The 25,939-nt window shown below is 37.9% G+C and overlaps 1 protein-coding gene across 1 annotated transcript in view; it reads right to left on the bottom strand.

Annotated features, from left to right (window-relative positions):
- LOC306949347 (von Willebrand factor D and EGF domain-containing protein-like) overlaps positions 1 to 25,939 on the bottom strand; it is a gene marked incomplete at both ends in the record, with an annotated part of 158,613 nt that overhangs the window by 36,763 nt on the left and 95,911 nt on the right. The window contains 6 exons of the mRNA XM_079539211.1: positions 12,293 to 12,457; positions 13,987 to 14,139; positions 16,079 to 16,216; positions 21,495 to 21,714; positions 22,918 to 23,168; positions 25,248 to 25,362. Coding sequence (XP_079395337.1) covers positions 12,293 to 12,457; positions 13,987 to 14,139; positions 16,079 to 16,216; positions 21,495 to 21,714; positions 22,918 to 23,168; positions 25,248 to 25,362 — 1,042 coding nt within the window. The remainder of the gene's footprint in view (positions 1 to 12,292; positions 12,458 to 13,986; positions 14,140 to 16,078; positions 16,217 to 21,494; positions 21,715 to 22,917; positions 23,169 to 25,247; positions 25,363 to 25,939) is intronic.

The following is a 25,939-nucleotide window of genomic DNA, read 5'->3' as shown; positions in this document are numbered from 1 at the left end:
GTCAAATGATTTTTATCAGTGAACCTGAGAAAGATGAAAGAAATATCCCCACAGAAAGTTATAAGTAACACATGATTGTTGCTGCCTTTACAAAATTTGATTCAGGGACCAGAAATAACATGAATGGTAGAGAAAGGCCAAATGATCTCTCTGACAAATTTCCCAAATGAGCCCTGATTACTGCTTTGTGCTCCTTCCACTGTATTGTAATCAAATATTTTTTCATCCTGGATGAGTTTTGGTAGCTACTGAGGGGATCTACTGTCTACCTGAGTTAGGGAAATCTTTTAATTCCTTAAGAGGTGATATAGGTTATATCACCTTGCAAATAATCTTGAGCCTTCTCTGTAAGTGAGAACATGGTTGGAGTGTGTCTATGACAATGCAGTTTTTACATCTCAAAGAAATACCAATGAAGACCAGTGATAGACTTCAGTTGTTTGTTCACCACGTGTAAAGATTAAGGTTTCTTATCACGTTATTTCAATGGACCATCAAACTTCCTAACATATTAACATGGGAACCTGGCATTGATCAAATTTGGCTGCTTCAGTGTTCTTTCAGCCTTCGTTATTTCATATTCTTACTTGTAAAGAAATGTGACATTTAGTTCGGATTAGAAACTGATAAAATTATTCTGGTGTACCTGAAAAATTATTTCTGCATTTTTCCAGATATCGAAATACTCCAAAACAAAGAAATATACCCAAAGACTGCAGGCTCAGTTGTCTGTAGTCAGCAGCTTTCTCAAATTCTGTATTACTTCAATTTATTTTCCTTGCAGTCGATCAATATCTTCAAATGTATAACCCATTATTCATGCAGAAATGTGATTGTGTGAATCTGGTTTTCTCTGTGATGCCACTGTATGATTACATATTGGACTGGATGAAAATAACAAAAAAATTGACAAGACAAAGTACTCAAGGTTATACAATGGTACAAAAATACATTCTCACTACCCTAAGTATTTCTGCCTGTACTAACTGGGATACGTGCAGCAGTGGGAGTGACTGTTAATTCTTCAGTCTTGGATAAGTGACTGATAATCTGGTGCTTTTTTCCAGCAGTGTGTGGAAGATACTCCATTCCTATCAATGCAGATAAACCACTACAGTACAGTGTAACGCCAAGATGGATCCTGTATGGCAGAAAACAGAACAAAGGAGACCAGATTTTAGAGAAATAAATCCATCCCTCATCCAACTTAATACTGGAATATTTCCATCTATGTGGAGCTGGAAGTCCCCCACATGAAAACCCCTCCACCGTTGGTTTACCCAGTGTTTGAAGTTCTTTGTGTTGCTTGTATTAAGTTTATACATCAGAATCATCATAATCAGTATCTGGTTCATGCATGCCAAAGCCACAGTGATGTTGTTAAAGTACAGCAAATTCTGATTTCTTCTTTTGCCTGAATGGCATTTTATAGTATCTACTAGTTATCCGTAGATGAATTGGATCGTGTTCATTCTGAAGGTAATAAAACAGCTATAAAACCTAGTGAAAATAGCAGTTCACAAACACAGCAGACACTCAACAGTCTCTAAAATCCAAGCTGAGTTGACGACAACAACAACACAGAAAAGCAATCTAAACTATTTTCCCTCTTTTTAGTTTCTAGCTATTTTTTGCATTTGCAAGCTTTCAGAAATAGACTATGTCTAGACTTGAACTGGGAAAAATCCCATTCCTTTCTGGCATCAATCATTTCTCAGAGAGAGGGAATTTCATTCTCTGCCTGGGACAGAATGGACCATGCCAGTGACCTTATTCCTCTGTGCTGTTTATCCAAGTCTTCGCTAGTCTTAGACTCAATCAGCTTCAAATAATGCCCTGGAGACGCTCAGAGCCATAGCTGACAGCTCACACTCTTGATGTAAACTTCTTATAGACATGAGTAGTTACTACCACTCCATTGACATGCTTCTCTTCACAGCTATTAGTTAGAAATTTAAAGTTTTTTTTTTTAAATGTAAGCATGCTTTTTTACGTAATCACATCAGCATTGCCCTGTAGTCCCTGTGTCGTAATCCAGGTGTTGCTTTGTCCTTTAATCCACTAAAATTCCCAAAACCAGTCTACTCTTCAGTTGAAGATTGGTTCCTTCTCCTTAGTGAGATCATCTGTCTGTGTTCTCTCTCTCACCTGTCAGTTTGGAGCATTATGGACACCTTTAATTCTGATCAGGTTGCAACTGCTTCAGAATTCTGCGAGGAGTATAAGAATTCATCTCATTATTAACACAATTCAATAAATTTACAATTTGTGTAGTTTTAGAGCCATTAACATTTAGTAGTACATGCTGTGTAGCACATTTCTCATTCAGAAGAACCTCGACAGAGAAATGCTCTTCTGACATATTACACTATGTGGGTCATCATTTAAAATTTGAAACATCCACCAGCACATACATCTTATTTAAAATGTCAAGAGAGAACAGAAAAATTACACTGGTTTAAGAAGCCTTGTTACCAGGGCATTGGAGATCAACCATTTATCTCTCTGCTATGCCACATTAATATTTTTTCTGTGTTTACTTGGTGAGAAAGGGGAAACAGAGCAGCTGTCAATAGGAAGCTCTAGGGAACTTCTGTTTTTCCATCAGCTCTTAATTTTTATTTGATGAAGTTCTGGCATAACTTTTTTCTGATTCAGAATTTATTTAATTGCTACATTGCTTTGGCCGTCCAAGCATGCCCTAAAATCTTCCCCTCCCGAATATCCAACAATAAAACTTTGATTCTCCCTTCCTTGCTCTCAAGCATCCTGAATTTCTCTACATTTGGAAGTTGGTTGAATATCCCCAGTCACTGAGATCCCTTTGCTTACAATTGCAAACAATAACTTGCAAAACCTTCAACCGGAAAACTCCCTCAACTCCTTTAAAAATAGGTGCATCTTTGACTTCCCAAGTTGTACAGAGGGTGTAATCCCAGAATTATTTTTATAGTAAAAACAAGAGTTTTTCAGACTTAGGTTGGAATTATATTACAAATTTAGACAGTAGCTTCAGTTTAGAGACCATGATGCTTTACCCTTGTTTTGCTGACAAAAATTGAAAAGTCACCTGCAGTGTAAAAGAGTTTAGGCATACACTTCACATTCAAAATCAGCACAGGCTTAAGTTAATCCACTCCTTGAAAAATATGGAAATAGAAGATATCAGTAATGTATTTTCTGTAAGAGGTGCCTAGATCTGGAATTCACCAATCAGAAAGAGATGTGAAGCTTATGCCTATGCCACTCACTGTGCACAGGTGGACAAAATAAGTCAGGCTATAGCCTGACTATAGCCATACTATTAGGCTGATGCTAAATTAATGCAGCTCAGCAGTTTGTGAACCTAATGTGCCTTGCATCCAGACAGGTCAGTACATGAGCAAAGCAGTTGCACTGCCCTACATCCATCTGTATAGTCACATTCAGCCTCAGTAAACTCTGGGCTCCCAAACCATCACTTCTGTGTTAATTCACTTTTTCGTTGCCTTAATTATAAAACTAGAAGGAAAGCATCTAGTTCACTCTCCATGAACTATGTTTCAGTCTGGAAGAAAATGAGATTCTGTTGCTGCTGCTATTTGAGCAATTTTCTTCCCTTTTACCTACCAATTCCATGAGCAGTAGGGAATATTCTATGAACTGGCATTGTAACCATTCCTTCCTCTGTTGCAGACTCTTGTTTGTCAAATGTGGCTTCAGCTGTACATACATCATTCTGCAAAACCATTCATTATTGGCAATTTTGCAATACAAGTTTATTTTGTATGCCTGAAACAACATCGTTCAATTCTGTCTCAATGCCTATTGTGAAGGAGAAAACATGGGATCTGCAGCCAGTTCACCCACTAAACTTTATTTAGGTATCTCCCTGCTTTCAGAGTAGATAATTCCCACAAATGTCAGCAAATGAATCTATGGACATGTCTGCTGCTTTGTGAGCATTCTGTTGATTATCTTTGGCATTACTTGGAAGCATCCAAACTCAAAGTTCCTAAATAGTGAACTGTATTTTAAGTAAGTTAAGAGGATTTGGTTTACCTCAACATAGAGGTTGTGTTACATTATGGTGCACAGAGTTCCAGAGGACCTTAGAAAAACATTCACAATGAAGGAAAGCTTGGTAGATAGTCTCAAATTTTTTGAAGTAGTAGAGCCTGAAAAAGTTAATTCTGTAAATGTCTTCAGCATGGAGGAAGTTAAATTCTTATTCAACTGTTCTGAAATAATTTTTACAACTTAGAAGTTGTAAAACTACAATCAAGATATCCTATGTAAAGATACACTACTAAGCCAAACAGTACTCTTTTCTGCTTAGGGGCAATATCTGGTGCAAAGAGAAAACCACAGGTCAGGCAGTACTTCTCTGCAAGTAACTGAAGCAGTTTGGCTGTATGACACAAGCAACTCTTCGGGCAAGCACCTGATGAACCACTGGGATCAGTTTTGCAGAAATGTTTCCTTCCTGATTTGAGCCAAGCTGTTCATAGTGACTGACTCAAATGGCCTAGAGTCAAAAGAGCAAATATTGAAAGGTGAAGTGTTACTGTAGTTGAACTTGGCAAATTCTAGATGTGAACTGGCAATAGAATTGAAGGGGAGAGGAAGAAATGTGTGAATGTTGACTAATCAAGGGAAGAACATACTCTACTAGTAAGCTGTGAAAAAGGCAAATGGTTCTGCAATAGACTCAATGAAGCATGGATAGTCATATAAAAGAATATTAATGAGCATATGGATTTTTTTTTTTTTATGGATACAGAGGCAAGATAGAAAAACAGGAAAAAGAGGAAAATATCAAGGAATTTAAACAACTGTTGAAGAGAGAGAATGAGAAAAGAACAAATGTATGATGAACATAGAAATGGCATTACTATGTGTCAGAGAACATTTTCTGAAGCATGTAGGTAACGTCAAGGAATACATAAAATTCACAGTAATCCCTTTCATACTCAACAAATATCAAAGCAATGTCTGGGTTTTTAGAACAACACACAGGTCTGAAAATGAGAAAACCTTTAAACATGAGACCTACCCTAATGCGTGGCAGCTTTAAGAAAGATGCATGTATCTGTGTTCCTAGGAGGCGTCTAGCTTTTAGTTAGCACTGTTCCTAGCACAAAGGATTGGAGGTAAAGTGCAAGGACACTGCAAGAAGGCACTGAGCTCTAAGTTATACGGAAAAACTGAGCCTCTGAGGAAAGCAAAAGAGTTTCTTCCTTTGTTTGTAAGCAGTGTTGAGTCTTGGGTTTTGCGGCTTTGTTCTGCTGTGGATTTATTTATTTATTTTTGCCTTTTGTGATGTTTTTTGTAAGCCTTCAAGGGAAATTTTAAAGGCTGTGTTTTGTGAGGTCGCGTTTTCTAAAAATGGTGTGAGATTTATTGATTGAGGAGATGTGAACACGCTCCCCGGTGTTCTATTTTCTTTTAGTTGTCTTTTCCAATATTTTCCATTATTGGTATCTTTTTCAGATTGCTTATAGATATTTATGAACTGGCTATTTATTTTTTTTTTTTTTTAGAAATATACTGTCTTTTCCCAGCATCAATCCCACATGCCAATTCATTTCAAGTTTTAATTGAAAAGCTCTCTTCCAGGGATGGAAAACTCAACATATTTGGTGAGCTCTCACCCTTCTCACAGAAGACTTGCTTCTTTCTGTTCCTTTGTTACTCTCTTTCTCTGCTCCATGCATTCATTGGCTCTAAAACATTTTCTGCTGCAATTTTTGGAAGTGTTCTTCCTGTATTTTTCTCTGAACTTCCAGCTAACAAAACAGGAAGTAAAGAAGTATGGGTGTGTTTGAAAACACTATGGATCATTCACTTAACCCCCTCAAAGTCACATCTTTGCCTTTTCTTTTGTTATCCCTCGCGCACCTTTCAGACCTGAGCTTTTACTCTCATCTTTGTGCCCGTCCTTCTCCAATTATTTTAGACCACAACTGTATTATTTCAGTAGCTACAAAGACAGCATTAAGATAGATTTCATAAAACTAAATTATATTTTCTAATCAGGAATTGGCAGAATATTTTACTTCAGCTCAGCACTCAGAGAGATGGAAAAATTAATAAAAACTGTGTTCTTATCTGATGATGCCTCGTGGGCCTTTAGACTCTCCATTGACTTGAACAAGTTGATAGATATAGGCAGAACTGAAAAAATCAAGGCAGATCCTCTCTGAAGCATCCCTATCAAATTGTCTGAAACCTCTATGCAGAATCCTTTAGAATGTATTAATAGATTATAAAGAAAGTTTCTAACATTTCTTCAAAAGAAAATCCATAATAGTTCATCAAAGAAAAAATAGCTTAAATTTGAATATTTTACCTTTTTTTTTTTTTTTTAAATTCAAGAAGTAAATGGCCTGAAATAGTAATTATGTTGTTTTGGGCTGTAAACACATAAAAATGAGTTACTTTACATATGAAAGCCAAGAAACAATCTGAGTTATGCCTTTCTGGAGAACAGTAATGAATCTATTTTAATACCTTAAAAGCAGTTATAAATACCTTCAGTGAAATCATGCTTTAACGAGTTTTCTACATCTTCAACTGATGGGAGTGGCAACTATCTGTACATTTTCTTATACATATACATGCAGGTGTATATATATATATATTTATGTATATGTATAAATGTATATATATAAGACTTCAATAGCTACAAAGAAGATAATGGGTCTCCCTTTCTCCCCACTGTAATGTAATTCCACTTTGTATTGTTTACCAGTACTTGTCATTATTTTTGGCTTTGCTTCCATCTTGAGTGGCAAAACTCTTGCACCGCTTGAATGAGGCCAGGATGTTGATCCAGTATGAGTTATAATTTTAAAAGGCTTCTAAGTGCCTTTAAGAAAACAACAACATTATCAAATTTGTGGAAACAGGGTTGGCTCACGTTAAAAGCTAGAGCTGTTATAGCCAGATGATTAAATAGGATTGGAAATTTTAAGGAGATAATCTTGCTCTCTATTCTAACATTGAAAAAAAAAAAAAGCCAAAATAAAAGAAAACAACATCAACAAAGACTCCTATAGGGCCTCTATCCTCCATAGTTTATTTCTTGGAGACTGAGTTGTTATTATCACTTAAAAGTCATGATGGCATGGGGATTGCTTAAGCAAAAGATGGCACATTCTTGGTAGGAGAGAAATTTAATCTGTGCTTGATGCTCTGATTGAATGTAAATATTATTCATGGCATATAGCTTAGTCCTCTTTCCTAGTGGTTTTATGGCTTGGGCTTCATTGGGCTTCTATTGCTGAGCTACATCATTTCCTGAATATATCATCTGGATTGGAAGCACTTAACGAATTCTGGATTGACAGAGTATAAGGATCAGTGAAGCTGGAAACTGTTTGTATTTTAAACTATCTAAACATATTATTCCCACTGTGCCTACTTTAGTTATTATGTGTGGGTCATAGCATATACTGTGGAGGCTCTTGTATTTTTTTCTGAAAAACCATGATGTTGTATTAGATATTCCTAAGGAGGAAAAAGCCATCTAAAAGACACTCAGGTTCTCTTTCGACTCTGATAAGTACAGAAGTGGCCTTTCAGAAGCAGTTGTCTACTCAGAGGGATGAAAAGGGTCACAGCTTATGTCCAAAATGTCCGGTTCACCCTCTTGATGACTACTGGTATATGACTTGCAGAAATACTTGCAGTGTTTTTCATGAACCTAAATTTGTATGGAATGTCTCTGTGTATCATTTCTAACCTCTGTGAACTCTGTGTCCAGGGTTCCAATGGTCAGAGTCAGATGTAGGTTATACTTCCCAGTTTCAGAGCCCACAAGAATAGGCAGCTGAGATCTGTTACCATACAGAGCCAGATAGAAGCAGTATTTAATTTTCTATTTATTTTGTATTTCTATTATATCTTTTTTGCAAGGTTCTCAGACAACTTCACAGCTGATGACTACAGCACTGAAATATTGCTGCCTTCAACCAAGTATCACGTAAACAGTCAGGACCAATTGCTTTCTCATTGTACAGCATCCTCTGAATGCTGTAAAGTGTGTGAGTATTGTATCTATATTTGCCAGTACATACAGACTTTGTAGCTGGAAGTTCTGTGTGTGATGTTCCTCCATTTACACACTTTTCATCCTCCCTAGGCTTATGCTGTTAGGGCAATGCTCTTCATTTAATGGAATAATTTCTGATTTACACTCTTGTAAGTAAGACTGGAATTTGAGCCTTGATCTTTTTAATGCAAATTCATCAATTCTGTTTGATGAAAGGATTCCACTACGTTCTTTAGTCACTTCTTGAAGTAAAATCATTTAATTAGTTCTAGGCAGCAAGAAGTCCCTACTCTTGCAGTTAGCCCCAGATCTGGAGCCTTGTGTTGGCAATCAAAACTCTTATTGTCTTGTTTTCAAGGAGTTATTTATTTTTCATGGACAGTGATCACTGATGATTGTTAACAATGACAACAATGATTTCAAAGCTGAAAGTTAAGAATAATAGGTTCTTATGTGCTAGTGCTCTTCTGGAGCACTATGTGTTCAAATGAATCCCTTCTTTTAATTCAAATACTGTATTCAGCTTTTAAATTCACACCTGGGTGTTGATCTGACAGTGGTGCAAATTAGAAGGTCACAGAGGTTTCCCTGATGTAAAATCCAAGTGAATTCAGAAGCACACTGCAGGTACTGGAATAGCGTAAAATAGAGGACATCAACATAACAAATAGCTGGCAAATCCAAAACTATATCAAGTGGCAAATGTCTACAATACTGCAAATTAACTGCTGTGGCAGGAGAGTCTGCAGTGGTGCTCAGAATGGAAAGAAGAGAACTCACAGAGATCATAAAATAATTCTCTCCCCTGATCTTTGGCTCTTTAAACCAGAAGAGGCAGAACAAGCTGGCTCTGAGCAATCTTTTATCGGTGATGAATGTGGCACTGCTTTGTCCAGTAAAGTTGCTGATTTACTAATAGGAAGAAAAAAATCTTTAGTGATGACAACTACGTCTCTAACCTGATAAAAAAAAAAAAAATCAAACAGATGGGTATCTCTGAGATTGTGAGTGATGAAACAGCCTAGAAGAATACTGGTAGCATCTGATGAGACCTAATATTGAAACCTGCAGTCACATCACCTTATGAGGAGCGGCTGAGGGAGCTGGAATTGTTCAGTCTGGAGAAGAGGAGGCTCAGGGGAGACCTCATTGCACTTTACAACTTCCTGAAGGGAGGCTGTGGTGTAAAAGGGTCTGGCCTCTTCTCCCATGCAAATAGTAGGACCCGAGGAAACGGCCAGAAGTTATACCAGAGGAGGTTTAGGTTGGACATTAGGAGAAACTTTTTCTCTCAGAGTGTGGTCAGGCACTGGAATGGCTGCCCAGGGAGGTGGTGGAGTCGCTGTCCCTGGCAGTGTTCAAGAGGTGCCTGGATGAAGAGCTACAAGATATGGTTTAGTAGTTTGTGGCACTAATAGGAATGGGAGGATGGTTGGACTAGATGATCTTGCAGGTCGTTTCCAACCTTGCGATTCTGTGATTCTGTGTGATTCTGTGATCACTAGCATCCCTATCCAGATATATTCATTTTCTTTATGCTGAGAACACAGCCTATGGTATGGCAAGGTTTGATATAGCAGGTGTGGTTCTTCAACAAAAAGCTAATCGATGTTTTAAACAAATGTGTGAAATGTGGATTTAAATTCCTGAGACTTTCCTTCTTATTGCACTGACAGCAAAGTTAAGAGACTGTTGATGCCTCTAGTAAATTAAAAAATATATAGGTCATCTGCTCTACGGATTTTGGAGGGAGAAAAATACTTTTTTCTTTTTTTTTGCTTACCTGAAAACATTACATATGAGAATGCATTTTTAAAACTTATCATTTATGTATGAATTTCCACAAGGGTTTTTGATACTTGAATTTTTGTTCCTCAAGACTAATCTGATGGACCTCAAAAATTATTGCCATCAAGTCTGATTGACTTAAACTGATACAGACTACCGAAACCAACCAGGTAAAGCATGTGAGAAAAGTAAGCCCTACGCTATTGGCAGAGCAGCCAAGGCAAGCTTAGAAAATTGTCTGTGGAAAATATGGAGTTTGCAGTATGCCAAGTACATCAAAAGATTTATACCTATCACATATCGACGCTGAGCAAATGTATTTTGCTGATTAGAAATCAAAACTGAAGGGCTTCTAAGTGCATCTTCTTTGTCACAGGGACTTAGGAAAAAATTTTCTTCTGGCATACTTTTTTTCTCCTCTGTAGACTAAAAAGGCAGTTGGGTAATTTTTGTGATTTCTATGTGAAAGCATACTTATCCATTAATCCTTAAATAGTAACAATTGAGTATAACTTCACGTCCGAAACAGCTAATGAAAGTACAAAATAGGAATTAATGAACATTTTTACATTGAAGTTAGAGCTGGGAAGAAGGGGCATATGTAATCTCAGTACTTTCATAAGCACTGCAGCAAGCTGAAGAGGATTTGTTCTGTTTTGTTTGAAGAATGACAGCGTAAATTACAAGAGAGAGAAGCTATTATTCTAACAGGGAGGATTTCACAATATTCTTAATCCGTAACTGTACGTAAAGTTAATTGAAAATTCATTGCTTTTTGTCTGATATCTTTTAATCATCAATGCTGTACAATACTTCTGCTTGAACTAGCAAAGCACATGTGTAAGGGAGTTAAACCAATCATTTTAGTTATAAATTAGGACACATAAAGCTGTGGAAATTTCTTTCATTTCTAAATACAAAAATGAAGGACTACTCCCATTTAATCTTCAGGAACATGACTGTTTTAAAGGCTAGTCTTGCCCTTGGCTTAGGAACATACAGACATCTTACATAAGGCAAGAAAGATAGAAAGTAATGTAGTTACAGTTCCTGAAGCCCAGAAAAAATGAAAATTGTTTCTAAGACTGAGAAGAGAGCTAAAGATTTGTTTTGATTTAAGGTATAAATAGCTGTAGAATATTTGTTTTATTCAGCAGCACTGAAATGACCTTTTCAGTATATAATATATATCCCATTATGCAATTAATGGCAAGGTGGAACTTTAGGCAGTGACAGAAATGTTATTTTATTTATATGCATAGTGATTTATAGTTTTTTGCTCAACTGCTTTTACAGCTTCACCAAGTTACAGTACAGTTAATAGCTGACGTTATGCCTCAGATAAACTAAAACAATGTACATATCCATTGCAAGACAGTGCAAGGAAAATGTTAGTTTTATTTTTTGTGACCTTTAAATTCTGAGAACTGGCTAAAATCAATTCATAGTTCAAAAAGACAGGATGATATCCACCCTAAACAGTAAAATTGCTTTGGCTTTGAAAGTGTGCATTAAAATACAACACCTAGGCAATAGCCATTGATTTGGATACAGAATGAGGAGTGAAGGTAGGTTTGTAAAGTGTAGGAGGTCAGGGAATACCCTAATATGTTTCAAGTGAGTCTGTCTCGAATGCTTAAGAAACAGATTTAGAGGAAAAACAGGGAACTTGACCTAATAACTACTTTTATTAGAGAGTAAACATCAGTTCTCTTGGCAAATCACTCTGTGCAGAGAAAAGAGTACAGCCATCCAGACTATCCCTAGAGAACTATGCATTGAATTATGAGAATTTCATTGAGAGAGAGCAAGATTGGATGACTGATAAGTGGTTGCTATGATATTGCCATTTTCTGCTTGAGGTCAGGACCCAGCTTTCCTCCTGTCATAACAGAAGACCTCTTCTAATGATCAGTCCTCAGAGATTAATGGGCCAGCTGAGTTCAGAACTCCCAAAGGAAGATTGCTGCTTAGGCTACAAGGGATGCTGTTGAAGTGTTTTAATTATCTGTTGCCATCATGTTGCTGCTATAGTTGTTCTTATATGGCACTTTGTTCATCGTCATCTTCACAGATTACCTTGGAGAACAGATGCCTTGCCACAAATGAGTTAGGAGGGAAGGAAAGCAGAGTGGTACTGGCATGTGTCATGTTCCTATCCCACGGAGAAGGAAACATGTTTTGAAATTGTATGTCTGTGCGGTGGCAGAAATACAGATGTGGTGATTCGTACCTCTAATAAGTCCTGTCCTGAAGAATTCTACTAGTGGCAAATGAGAGAGTGCATCTCATTGCTGAGAGACAGGGACTCCTGAAATAGGATGCTTGTCAGGTAAGAGTATTCACAGTTGGAAAAAGGCATTGGGGTTTGACTTTAAAGCACATTGTATTGTAATGTCATACTGCTTCAGGTTCACTTACAGCCTTTGTCTTCAAAACTATTTAAAAATTCCAAAAATTAGAAAGTACCTGGTCTGGAGGCTTTGCTGCAGGTTCGGCCATTTCCAAAAAACCCTGTTGGACATCGGCCACAGACATAGCCAATGTAAGGGGGTTTCCTATTGAAACACAGCACTCCAGGAAAGCATGGCCTATTGGCACAGGTGGTAACACGGGGCTGATGTGCTGCATGGACTAGAAAAAAAAAGGAAAGTTCAAACATGCTTATTTATCATTTCTCAGACAAATTGCATATATACAAGTAAGTATGTCTAAGCCCAGATAAAGTTTTATAACTGCTTTTATTCTTTTAAAGAGTAATTAATGCAGAATGTTCCCAGACCTTGTGCCAAGCATGAGAATGTCCTGTAGGCACAGTGTAACAGAACAGCTGTTTCTCATTAAAGCAAGATTTATTAGTCTTCTACATATTTACAAGTTTATAACTCAGAGTTGTTAGGCATTTATCATTGATAATATAGAAACTGTAATTTTCAGCGTAAGTGAAAGTTTAACTGAGTAAGAATCTGTTTTTCAGATATCATTCTGTTCTCATATAATTGGAAAGTAATCACCAAATCTTATAGTACATATATACCTTATCTTTAAGAATTCACTGACAAGTACTTATGTTTCTGATCTAGAAATCATCTTCAAAGTGTTGAACCTTGTATAACAAGAGACTATTTTAATTATCTTAGAAATATGTGCTAAATTAAACACTGGTAGTATGTGGTATTTTATCACTTATGATGTCACTGAATGACACAAATATGAACTCCCTGTGAAGTATTTAATAGTGTCGACAGAGAACAGATGATGAATTAAATCTTAATGATAGTTGTAGATCTTTTATAACGGCCTCCATGAAGTCTCTATCGTGATTCTCAAGCATTTCCAGTGTTGTCATTGCATGTCGCATACAAGAATATCACAGACATGTAGAAAAATCATTTTCTGGTTATGTTTTGGCTAGCCTGGCACAGATGTGCAAAAGAAGGTGAGAAAAAAAGACTATTTTCTCCCAGAAATGTCCCCACAAAAGAGATATACCAAGTCTAAATTATTCTGTTCCCTGCTCTCACTAGAAAATCAAGGAAAAATGAAATACGGATTAGAAGTGGGTCTACGTAAGCAACATACACTCTTTTTTGAAAGTGCTGTTGTTCTCTGGGTCCTGCTGTAACAATGACAGTCACAAATATCCTGGGAAAAGCATCTGTTGTAGTCATATTGATTTATGCTCAAAGCTTGGTCTTAATGCAGTGACTGCCAGTCAGATGATGGAATAAAATTCAACATCACTTGTTTACGGCAAGTTGGCATAAGCTGTCATTCTTACCATCTTGTTTTCCATTGATCACTATGATTTGGAGTGATTGTGTTCTGTCTTAAAACTGATGAGGTTGTACTTAAGCCTGACCAATCTGATTGTTACTGCTCTAAGGGCTCTTTTCCCTTGCAAAATTGTTTAGCAGCAACCTACAGGCTGATGTGTTGAGGAGATTTTAACTCTATCTTTCTGTGATGTATTATAAATAGTTTAAGTTTACTGATAAAATGGTTAAATGCATGATTTCTGAATATGTAAACTGCAATGTAGGCATAGTTTAGTGGACATGGTGGTATGGTTCAGTGGTTGGACTAGGTGATCTTGGTGGTCTTTTCTGGTTTTAATGAGTCTATGAAAAGCTGAAAAATATTTTGTATCCTTGTATACCTACCATGATTAGCGCTTATGTTAAAATTCCTAATGACAGGAGAATTCTTTGCTTCTAAGGGGTGCAGTGGCCACTCAACTTCAGTTTTGTTCAAATCATCTCTGCCATTGTTGTTGTCAATGATTAAAGCTTTTGTAAAGTCACCAGCAAGCACAGCTGTAAAAAGAAAACATGGAGACGAGGAAACGAGGTGTTAAGGGACTAGCTGTGATTGATGATAAAAAGCAACAGTAACAGCAAATCAGATAGTTTGACATCAGTTTGCTCTGGAAGCTGACCATTAAGCAAATAAAGGCAAATCAGGTGAGTCAGCTGCTGACATTCAGCAAAGCTTCTACATAAATATAGAAAAAATTACAATGTGCAAACTCAATAATCCTTGCTTATCTGAGAGACGTACTTAATATGCACAGTGATCTTTTATTGAGCTAAGGGCAGTAGGAAGGCATCGGGTCTCTGTGCAGTGTGTGGTGTTGGATGAAGACAGTGCACAAATGCCTGGGCCCTGAAGTTTGTTTGATTCCTGCCTCTCCTTGAAAGCTTCTGCCTGAAACTGCATTGTGTGTGTTTGTTGGCTTTAGCTCACTTGCAAACTTTGTGTGTTTCAAAATATCTGTGCTAAGTATATATGAATGTAAAGAGAAAAGCTGATTGCTGGAACCTTTTGAAAATATCAATTTATACAAAATTTGAAGAGAATTTCTTGGATGATCTAGGGATTGCCAAGACTGCATTTGTTTTAAGTTACACAACTGTTGCCCTGGATTTTCTGTGCTCCTAGCAGAGCCCGAGACTATGAAACTTATATATGTTGAATAATGCAGCGAGCTATGAACTGCTTTAGCAGTTATAAAATTACTTCAGATTTCTCCTTCCTCTGAGAAGCCTTTACCCTTCAGTGAGGAAAGTGTGGGCATGGTAAGCCTGTGCGTTAGTAGAAGGTAGGATGATTTCTAGTTACTCTATTTTGCTTGTTCTAACAAACGTGTATTTTAGAAATAAGGAAATATATCTGCAATTAAAAAATGCATAGGAAGAAGTCATGATTCGGATCTATTTTGAGCATAGTTTTTGTATAAATTTCCTTGTTAGTCAGATTACCTAGAAAAATAGAAAATCATGAAACAGGTGCAAAATCACTTTGAAATAATCAGCATGGCTAAACAAGACATAAAAGAAAACATTTCTATACAGGTGTTTGGCAATATGATTGAGGGGATTCATAGTAAAGCAGACAAAATCAGTTTTTTCTTTTGGCAGTCAGTATAAGAGAAAGTTAACATCTGCATCATTTTCTTCTTGGACTTGATTGGAAACCCCAACAACCAAGTGAGGAACACATCAAATGTTGAGTTTTCTTGTCCTTGCTCACCAAATGTCATTATTGGAGAAAACTCACGTGTGTATGTGACTGAAAAAAGCAGAGTGTGGGTATTTTATGTCTCATGCAGTGGAAAGGTCTCAGCGTGGTAGAAAGTCACTGTAGCTTCCTGCTCAAGAGTTTGCAGAGAACTGCCTCAGCAATGCATACTGAAATGGTATTAAATTGTTCCTGCCTTTTATTTTGCTTGTTGGGATCTGTGGTGTGACCTCATGCCAAACATAAGCTCAGCAGCTGTGAGCTTCGCCCTCTCATGAAATACACCTCAGAGAGGTGAAATCTGTGAAGGATTTGCACATGGATCTTCTTCCTCTTACCCCACATCCATTCTGCTCAGCATTCACTCAGAACAGAACTAATCCTGAGGTGCTCCCCAGCTACTTGTTAGTAGATGATTTATTTAGGAGAGAAGTAGCGGGGAACCTGGAGAACGTCCTTGGCAAATTATCTGGCTGACATCTGAAAAATACCTTTTTTTGTATGCTTTTTTGTATGCTATGGTGTTCATTCTAATCAAAATGAAACTAAACTGCAGTGAAAAACAGCAAACTGAGACCAATTTGCAATTATCCATATTAATATAAGATGACAGTAGTCTGGTTTGTATATTTAAAAGTCTGTCCTTGAAGTGAATGACAAAGTACTCAATTGAGGATAACAGCAGTAGAAGTGGGCCCATTTTTACCCTTCTATTATAACAAATCATGCTCTTACATTTGCAAGTTTTACCATTCCCCTCCATCCCACTTGGACAAATTCCACACACGTATGATCCAAAGGTGTTCATGCAGGACACTCCTGGAAAACACAGACCTTCTTCACACTCATTCTTGTCTTCCTGACAAGTAAGCCCTGTGGCAAACCAAGCGGAGGTTAATAATCAGGAGATATTCCCTGTTTATTCTTCAGCTTAAATGTTCATTCAGATTGAGGCTTATTTCTCATCTGTGAACTCATTACAGGAGATGTCACTCACGTTAGCATCAATTTCCCCACAATTGGCCTTAAACATATTTTCATCAGACTGTTTAGTACTGTTCTTGTTGGCACCAGGAGTGCTGAACTTGGGACTACAGCTCCTAGAAAGCGGTGCTTATTAAATAAATTATTGCTCTGCCTTTCATGTCTTACCTTCTGTTTTTGTTATCGTGTTTATGTGAGATCTTTGTCATACACCAAAGCAGGCAATGTACCCATTTTGGCTTTAGGATACAAAGAGTCACATACTGACACTCCATGCTTTTCATTTCTGTGGGAATGTCACACTATTAATAGCTTATTGTACAGCAGCCTGATAGAGTCTGGCTAAAGGTGAATCTGACAAAACGATCAAATTAAAACAAAACAGATTTTTCTATTTAAATTAAAATTTGAAGGAATTGTCTGAAAATGTCTGTGAGCCACAGAGCTGGCATTCAGAAGATAAGCTACTGTAGGATCTAAACCCCAAACAGTGGATCGTGGCTACTGATGATTTTGGATGTAAACATCTTAAAATCCCTTGAAGTAATTCATGTTCAGTCACAGCACTGGATGAACGGATACCTGTAGAGGAGGCTGACCCCAAAGCTAAAATGACTATCTGAACATAAAATGATGTGGAGTAATCATGTACAGTGTTGTTTACAGACTCACTTGAGCTTCAGATAAACATGCTGCTGAATACGTGCACTTGAAAAAATTTGATTGGCTGCTGTTGGTCACTGGAACATGTAGCCCAGTCTTGAACTATCCCATAACATCTGTATTAAGGAATGCCCTTTGTTCTTTTCTCCTTGTAGAATACCCAATGAAACTGGGACACTTTCTGGGGAGTCCCAAGAAAGGGACATTCTGGTGCATAAGGTTCAGAATGCCTTGTTCCTTATTGGATATTCAGGTTGACTAAGATAGAATCTCTTTTTATTCTTAAAACTTCATTCTTCAAAATGCAAATTTGTCACAGGAAACTGAACTAAAGAAACAGAACGTTGTTATTCATCTTCTGCAGCATAATCTCTCATTTCTTCAGTGTTTCAGGTTCCACAGCTCCTTTCAAGTTAAAATAGCATCTTCATGTAAGAAAATATAATTGAAATCTCTCTTGGTTATGCTGCTTCCGTGAAGCTAGTGGCTTCACCTTCTCATGCCTGCTTTCTCTTGTGGGCGTTAAAAAAAATGAACAGCAGGACAAAAGTCATGTCCCTTTTCTGCTGCCATCTGAATAGAGGTTGTTCTACTTGTGCATGCTTCTTGCTTAGGAAAGCACTCCTTGTTTTATGCATGTTGGACATCACCTAGTGTTACAGGTATTCATTTATTTTTTCTCTTTGGTTACATTTTGGATTATTGTTTATACTGTATAATTTAATTAGCACATTGATAGCATCATGCTGTTTCTATCTGGTACTGCTGTCTGATGACACATTAGGAAATTATTAGACATCAAATTGTGGGAAATATTGAATGAGTTTTCTTCCAGTTAGATTAGTAATTATTTTCTTTCCTCTAGTATAAAGATGAAACATGATACCAGGGGCAATCAAAGTGGGAATGAAGTTCCCAGTTTGGGTAACAAGATCTGCTTCTCTCTCAATCCCTTTCCTCTTTTCCCTCCTTCCTCCACACTGTTTTGCAAAGGTCTGACTTTAAAATCTCAAAAATGAGAGAATTCCAAAAAGCAAAGGAAAACCATAAATACCAGCCTAAATTTTAAAACCCACCCAACCAACTTAAATGTAGAACTATGCAAGCAGCACTTCGTTTCACTAAAAGAGACAGTTTTAAATGCTGTCTGATTAATGTTGGCATAATGTTAATGCAGCAGTATCTGAGGAGAATGTTTGGAAAGTCTTAAACTTTGCTGAAGGTTGCTGGAGAGGCAGTAGAAATTGATAGAAAATTGTCTTCAACAAGAAATGTCAGTTGCTGTGCTTGCGTGACCTCCAGTGTGCTGCAACACAAGGGAGTCCCAGTTCTATTGATACTGCTACTGCACAAATGAAAATATTAGGAATAAAAGATCTTCAGGTTGCAAGGTTGAAACATCTGTTTCCTTGCCAGCTCTATTTCTCTATCCCCACATGAGAAATTGGCTGAGATCAACTCCTTTCATGCCTTGAGAGAAGCTGACCACCTACAGATGTAGAGAAGGACTTTTTGACAGTGTTCAAGTTAAGCTGAATCTAAATGAAGAGGAAATCTCATTGAGAGACTGTAAGGTTTTATTATAAACTGTGAACAATTTGTTTCCCCCAGTTTCCTTCTCTTCCCCTCTGCCCCCATATTAATGAACGGATACATAGGAAAAGAAAGCATGGTTTTATGATTTAGACACAGTTTTTTCAAGGAGGTGTTCTGTTCTCAAGAAGATAAGACTCTTGCTTTCAGTGACTGAAAGAAGAAACAATGGGAATTCTTGTTAACACTGGTGCAGGAGAATGAATGAGCTCTGAACGCACAATGAGATAAGCATGTGTTAACCTCTGCAGAAATTGGAAGTATTAATAATTCTGGAGTCATCATCCTCTCACATTTTCCTATGGCTCTCCCTGCCTTGTTCCTATTTTTGCGTTGTGCACTTGGACTGCCAGAGATACACAGATGCACCTGAATTGCTACCATTCAGCAAAACACTTTGTTCTTTTATCCTTCTTCTCTTGCAGTGGTGTTTTGGAAGCTCTCAAAAGAGTTAACATTTTGTTTCTACTACCTGTTCCCTATCATTTGTAAAGATTTGATGGTGAAATGATGCTGTCACTTGAGCAGTATAGCATTGCCTTCTCATTAGATTATTGATGGTTTTCTGGGGAACTGAGACATAAACACAGCATCAAGGATGAGATTTTATTGTTGTCACAGAACCTGCCCTGAAGTAAAATCATCTCCTTCCCAGCTGGCTTTCAGCTCCATTTGCTTATAATTTCTCACCTGCTATTAAAATTTTGAGATGTATTTCTGTTTCGCTCAATCATATTTTTATTTTGCTGTTGATTCTGTTTTAGCTTTTGGGCCGGGGAGGTACAGGAAAAGCACTTCATATTTATCTAAACTGACAGGGCTTAAGGATTCAGGAAAACAGTGTTTTTCTGGCCATTAAGGTGTCCCTTGTCCTTATTTTCAGAGCTGGATGTATGCTGCTTTCAAGCACGTTATTCTAAAGTGCTGGATATTTCATTCTTGAATGTTTGCGTAAGGATAAGAACCACATTTTAGAATATATACCATGTGAGTTTATAAATAAAGCATTATAATTATGGCAAACTATTTTATGTGGAATAATACATTTCATTCCATCTATGTTCAGGAGCGAGAAACTGGTGAAGGTCAGTGAACAGGAGCAGACACACTGATGTTATTAACTCGTTGAATTGTTTTTTATCCATTAATCTACCTCCTTGAAGGCAGTGAGGAATCTTCTCAACAGTGTATTTAAAGTATTTAACCAAATCCAGCTGAAGATATTCTGAAATTTCCCCGGGGAAATTATTTCCAGAGGAATTGAAGACTGTGCCACTCTAAATGTGTTGATTTTTGTTTGAAGTTTTGATCGAAATTTCATTTTCTATCATTCTTCTCTATGCATAAGCTTGTGCATAGCTCTCTCAGTAGTATTTTGTGGCATAAACACTTTCGATAGTAGATCTTGACTGTACTGTCCCATTACCTGGAGTCATTATAATGAAACTTTTTGGCCACTTTTATGAGCTCCCAAGTCTGAATTGCTTTTGTTTCATCTCTATTGGAATCTTATATGTAATGAAATCTGAACTTTCAGTCCCACATGACTAAAACAGAGAAGGCATGACGAACTCCTGAAGGAGAGAAGGGATGCCTTCCTGCCTCCATGAGCCCACTGAGGATAATCCATTCATGGTTTTTGTATATAGATACCATATGCAGTAACAGTTAAGTGCTTTCGATGTTACTTCTTCTTGAAATTTTCAAAGATATAGCACTGTACTGCAATCAGTATTTTGGGTGTCATTAATTCATTCATGCTTTCATATGTGACCAGAGCAGTTATTCTTTTACGAAGATTTCAAGCACTGAAATCTGAGTTCAGCTTAAGATGTTTTTTTTTGTTTTCTCCTTCCTTTTCAGATGGTTCTGGCCCAAATGGTATCTTAAAACCGTTTCTGTTAGTACTCTTCCTTTACTGCTGGGAGGCTGGTTTGACTCTGACATGAATGGATAGTAAGGCAAAGCCTTCCCTTTCCAATGACTAATCAAACTAATGACTACTGTGCAAGTGGCTGCTCTTTTAAATGGCACTGATGCTAGCAGCAAAGCTAAGAAAAGGCCACGTGTAGAAATCCTGTATGTTTAGATTTGCTTTCTGCCTCCTGAAAGGATAAACTGCAAACAAAAAGACTGCAGCTTCAGTGAGGCTCCAGAAGAAGGCATATTTGGGCTGATGTGAAAGCTTGTTGTGTTGGCAGCAAGCTGTGATACCAGCAGCTGGGTGTGGGTCCCGGTGTGGAGGAGGTGCAGGGCTCTGTATGACAACTGGCAGCAGCTCCACACAGCCCAGCACAGCTCCAAGCTGCTCTCACCTCTGTGATCTATGAGATGCTGCTCTCTCACCTGACGCTTCAGGTTCTCACTCCCTCTGTTTCTGTATGCACTGTATGTCTTGCAGCCACTTCTTCTGTCTTCACTGCAGTTCCTTCTATTTCTCCACTTCGTGCTTTATATTCTGCATTTCTGAAAGGAACTTTCTGGGGGCAATGATCATTCCTCTTGCCTGTATCCCTTAAAATCATATTGTGGTCAGTCCTGAACAGCTTAAAAGCTTAGACTTTGCTCCATTAGTATGTCTGACAGCACAATGGGCTTGTGGTTCTCTAAGGCTTAAACTTCTTCCTTCGGCTCATCTCGCATGTGGATAGCTGGGAAATGAGCTGGGGGAAGCTGAGATACAGTGGTTGACCACTCTATCATGGTCATTTCAGGCTGCGGACCTCTAGGTCTTTTTCCTCCCTTGAGCATGGATAATTAGATTGCTGCTTTTACATGTTATCTGTCAAAAGCTAAGTCAGAAGCGGAATCTAATGTTGACCATTTGACATATTCCTGTGGTTCCACTGCAGTCGAAATTTCCTGAAATGCAATTTGTCTCTAGTTAGAGCTGGAAGAAAGGATGTCTTACCTCCTAAACCAGGGGGACATTGACAAGCATAGCTGTCCACACCATCCACACAAGTTCCGCTTTTGCACGGGTTTGATTTGCACTCATTAATATCTTCCTGGCAAAGCCCTCCATCAAATCCATTTGGACATAAACACAGATATTCACCAAGGCCTGGGGGGAATTTAATATTGGTAACACACGTTCCGCCATTGAGACAGCTGCAGGGCTTCACTCGAACCTGAGGAAGGCAAAAGAGAGTTGTGATAAGATTCCTCTGAATAATCACTGCTGAGAGGTATATTGGTACCTGTCAGGAGGGGCCAGATTTGCAGTGCAAGCACGTTGTCTAGTATTATGAATACTTATTTCTAACCAATTTCCTTTGTCTAGATAGACGGTCTCATACTCAGCATACTTATTTATCTGACTGGAATCTTGGCTTTAGAGGGATTTTTTTCTTCATCTCTTAGGGGCACATTCTAACTTCTTCTGAGAAAGAAGCCCTATTTGCTATAACAGCAGTTTTTACATGGTGTCTGAGGGCAAGATTTGTTCCTCATTCTTCAAAGAAATGAAAAATCTCTTCTCTTTGCCTGCCTGTGTACCATCCTTACTGCTTTACATTATAAATGGCTCCCAGTCAGGATGAGGATTGTGGCATTCTTCACCCAGTTTCTCTCTCAAGGAATAGAGATCCATAATCATGTTACATATGGATGAGAAAGGGATTTCAACAGATTCAAATCTCTGTACTCTCCCATCTTGTTAAATGCAGATCTAGTTTGAAGCATTTCCCCTTTGCTGCCTGTGTTCAGCAGCTCAGTATTTTTGATGCAAGTGGTTTGAATGAGCAGAAATTAGAGTCTTTAGGAAAAATATCCTTTTCTTCACAAAATTGTTCTTGTGCCAGGGTTCTGCATCCCACTTTATTAGCTCATCCTATCATGGGATTAATGTTAGGCTATGCAATAAAGTCATGCACGAGCTCTGCCAAGAAACTTAAAGTGTGGAGTAATGACATAAGAGCAAGACACCCTCTAAAGATATCATTGAGAATGAGTTATAATCTTCCTTTTATAGCTAAAGCTGGGTCTTTTATGTTATATACTTCTTTTTTTTTTTCTGTGATCCAAATGCAGAATGTGAATTTTAAAGCAGATTAATGAACCATTAACAGGCTCTAGAAGAGAGTTCTTTCAAACAGCAATCAATAGCACTCTCTCTTGTTCATTGTATGTATAGTTTCTACGTTCTCAGAGATATTTATTCCATTAATTGATCATTATTGCTATGCTGCATAATATAAGGGTTTATGAGGAAATAGCTGAGGTCTTTTTATTTTTAGAGAGTAACAAACTATTAATTATAATGACAACTATGCCAAAATGAGAACATGATAAACAGGTATGTTGTCCTTTTCTTTAAAGTATTTTTTTCTTACCTCAACAGCGTATCTGCTCTGCGCGTTGCATTCATCCGACACAGTGAATTCAAAGGTCTGCGTTTCTTCTGAATCAACTTTCCAGATAAGAAGGCCAGCGGGAGAGAGCCTGGCATCCTGTGGCCCAGCCTCTAAGATGAATAGCACAGCTGACCCTTCCGGATCCACCGCTGTTAACTGGTAAACAAAATTCTCACCAATAAATGTCAGCAGCTGGCTGGAGGGGGCCTGGAACACAGGAGGCAGGTTGTCTAAACAGCAAAAATGAAACCATGATTACATAAATTCTTGTTTCTACCGTGTAAAGATTCGCAGCACAGGTCTTCGTAGGGGTTCTCTCAGTGATGAAAGTATCCTGAGACTGGTGGAGGAAACAATTTAGATGTTAGAGGCAGCAAATGGCTTTACCAAACATGCACTTCTTTACTCCTATTTTTCTCATGTTCCGTACTGATTATTGTCTATGTGTATCAGATACACGGGAGGAGTCTGGGCATATCTTTTGTAACCTCTTACTGCTTCGTGTCCCCTAGTTCTTAGTGAAACTTTAACTGTATCTCAAATGTATGTATGCTGATCTACCCTACCCTACCCTACTCTACCCTGTTCTGTTTAAATGTAAGTAAGCCAATTCTCAAAATGATGAATGACAAATCGGCTGGGCAACTTTTGGTGGCAAAAGTTGTGAAATTCTTCCATTGAGTAGATTCTACTCTCTTTACACGTGAGTGGTAATTAAGCCTCAGCAGTTTAATTGAATTCAGTTGGACACTTCTGGAATAAAGATCTTCTCAGTGCCAGGAAATGTACATCTGTGATACTGAAATTCTCTATCCCCAGAGACAGGAGTGCATATCAACATTGGTCTTGTTATTTTTAGTGTTGTTTTCATTCAGTATTTCCTTAATGATGATAAAAGCCTAATTATACTGAGCTATTGTATAGTAATAGACAAATGCTGCCTGAAGGTATTTACAATAAAAAGATGCAAGCAAGGCAAGGTGGAGAAAAGCATTACATTTTAATATTAGAAACCAAGGAAAAGTAAGATCAAATGAATACCTTCAGGTGACAGCAGCACTATGCAGGGCTGGAAATTTCATCTCAGTGTCAGAAGCCTTCTCGATCTCCAGCCTCTTTCCTCCGTAACCAGCAGTACAAATTGACATATACCGATATTTAAAGGAATCTTCTCACAATGCAACTTGTAATTTTTAACTTAGAGAATATTTATGATAATTTAAAGTCACAATCTAAAATTTGACCCGTATATTTGTTCCCATAAAGACAACCTGTGTCTTTGCAGCATTTATTTTGTGTGTGCATATCCTTCTATTACACTTTGCTTTCCATAGCATGCCTCGCATTATGTAGCTATTTAAATGCCTCTGCATTTACTCATTGCTGCTGTGCTATCAAAGCTTTCTAAGCTGCTTCTCCAGCAGATTGTCCTGGCAAAACTGTTGAAATCTTCCATCTATTAATTTAACTTCTGCTTCACAAACAATCAAGACGTGGAGCCCATAAAAGTTGTGCCTAAAGTAATCAATGAAATATTGATGATGGTGTGCTTTTAAAGATAAACACAAAGATGGTGTTTACTGGATGGAGGGTAAAAGGTGTTATAGACACAAAAGAACATAAAGCCGGATCTTATGTGGCAGCAAATGATCTGGAGGTGTTAGTTGAGAGCTGGCTGAACATGAGCCAGCAGTGTGCCCAGGTGGCCAAGAAGGCCAGTGCCATTCTTAGCATTCAAGAGGTGCTTGAATGTTTGAAAGGCGGCTTTCCCCATGACCCCTGCTATGAAGGGCTGCACAATGAGCTGCTTGGTTTCCTTATCACTTAGAGTCTGGGCCATTCCATGGTCTTTCGTGTGGCAATTGACAGTATTTGGCTCAGACCAAAAATACACATTAGTGTTTTGAAAGCAGTGTTTTCCTCAAACTGTTCCCTTAAAGATTTGTACCTGTGAGACTATCACCAATGTTTTTAGGGTCCATCACCTTTTGCTGACAGATATGGGCCCTGCATGTGTTATCAGCATATGAAAAACTTCTTTATAAGCCATTGTTTTGATTTTAATAATTAAAGATTTGTCAGGTTTCAGCCAGAACAAGAGGAGAAGCTAAATGCATAGTACACATAGTGGAGTACTTTGTGTGTCTGTTCAGTCCCTATTTGTTGTGCACCCAATTATTCCCACTGTAAACAGTCCACAAGCACTATGCAGAATAGATCCATATCAACAAATGGAGAAACTGCATTTCATAAACTGAGTACTAAATTCCCAGCTAAGAGCTTCTAAATCTTAGGAAAAGCTGTCTTACTTTCATTAATAGACCAGGTGAACTTAGAGATACCAGGTTCACAGAGAAGACAAGGACTGGCAGGGCTTGACTCTCCTTCCCCATAGCAAAGTCCATCTATATTACAAGCATTGTCCTGTCAAAAAAGAAAATAAAAATGGGTGGGAGGTGAATGCAAGGAAAAAAAAAACAAAAGAAAGAAGGAAAGTTAAGAAATTAGCAGTTAATATATTTTAGAGACAAGCAGAATCTTGCTTGTCTCTTGAAACAATAAATTGATATCAATTTATATGGTGACAGGGAGAAAGAATGACGTGGAGATCATTCAGTTTCCACGTAAGATCCCTGTAGCTTTGAATCCTTTATCACAGGTGACATGTAATGCTGATTGTCATAGATGAATGTGAGCATGATTCTATTTTCATTTTAACAGTATGTAGCAGATGTGATTGTTATTCCCAGCTGTGACTACTGATGTGGTGACTATTTAGTAGCTCTCAGATGTGAGTTCTGTGGAATCTCATGTAGGTGTTCTAGAATCATGTAGATGTGGTACTAAGGGACATGGGTTAGTGGGCAATATTGGTGGTGGCATAGTACCACTTCAAGTGCAATAGGTAAAATACCCACAAAACCCAGACCTAAAAGGACTCTTATAATTTTCTCAATGTGATACAACATGACAGATCTCCAATGTTAAAATTTGGATGTGA

This window comes from Tetrao urogallus, assembly GCF_951394365.1.
Source record: "Tetrao urogallus genome assembly, chromosome: 8".
NCBI classification, from domain to species: Eukaryota; Metazoa; Chordata; class Aves; order Galliformes; family Phasianidae; genus Tetrao; species Tetrao urogallus.
Note: the sequence above shows the minus strand (reverse complement) of the source record. Positions and strands in the feature narration are given on the sequence as shown.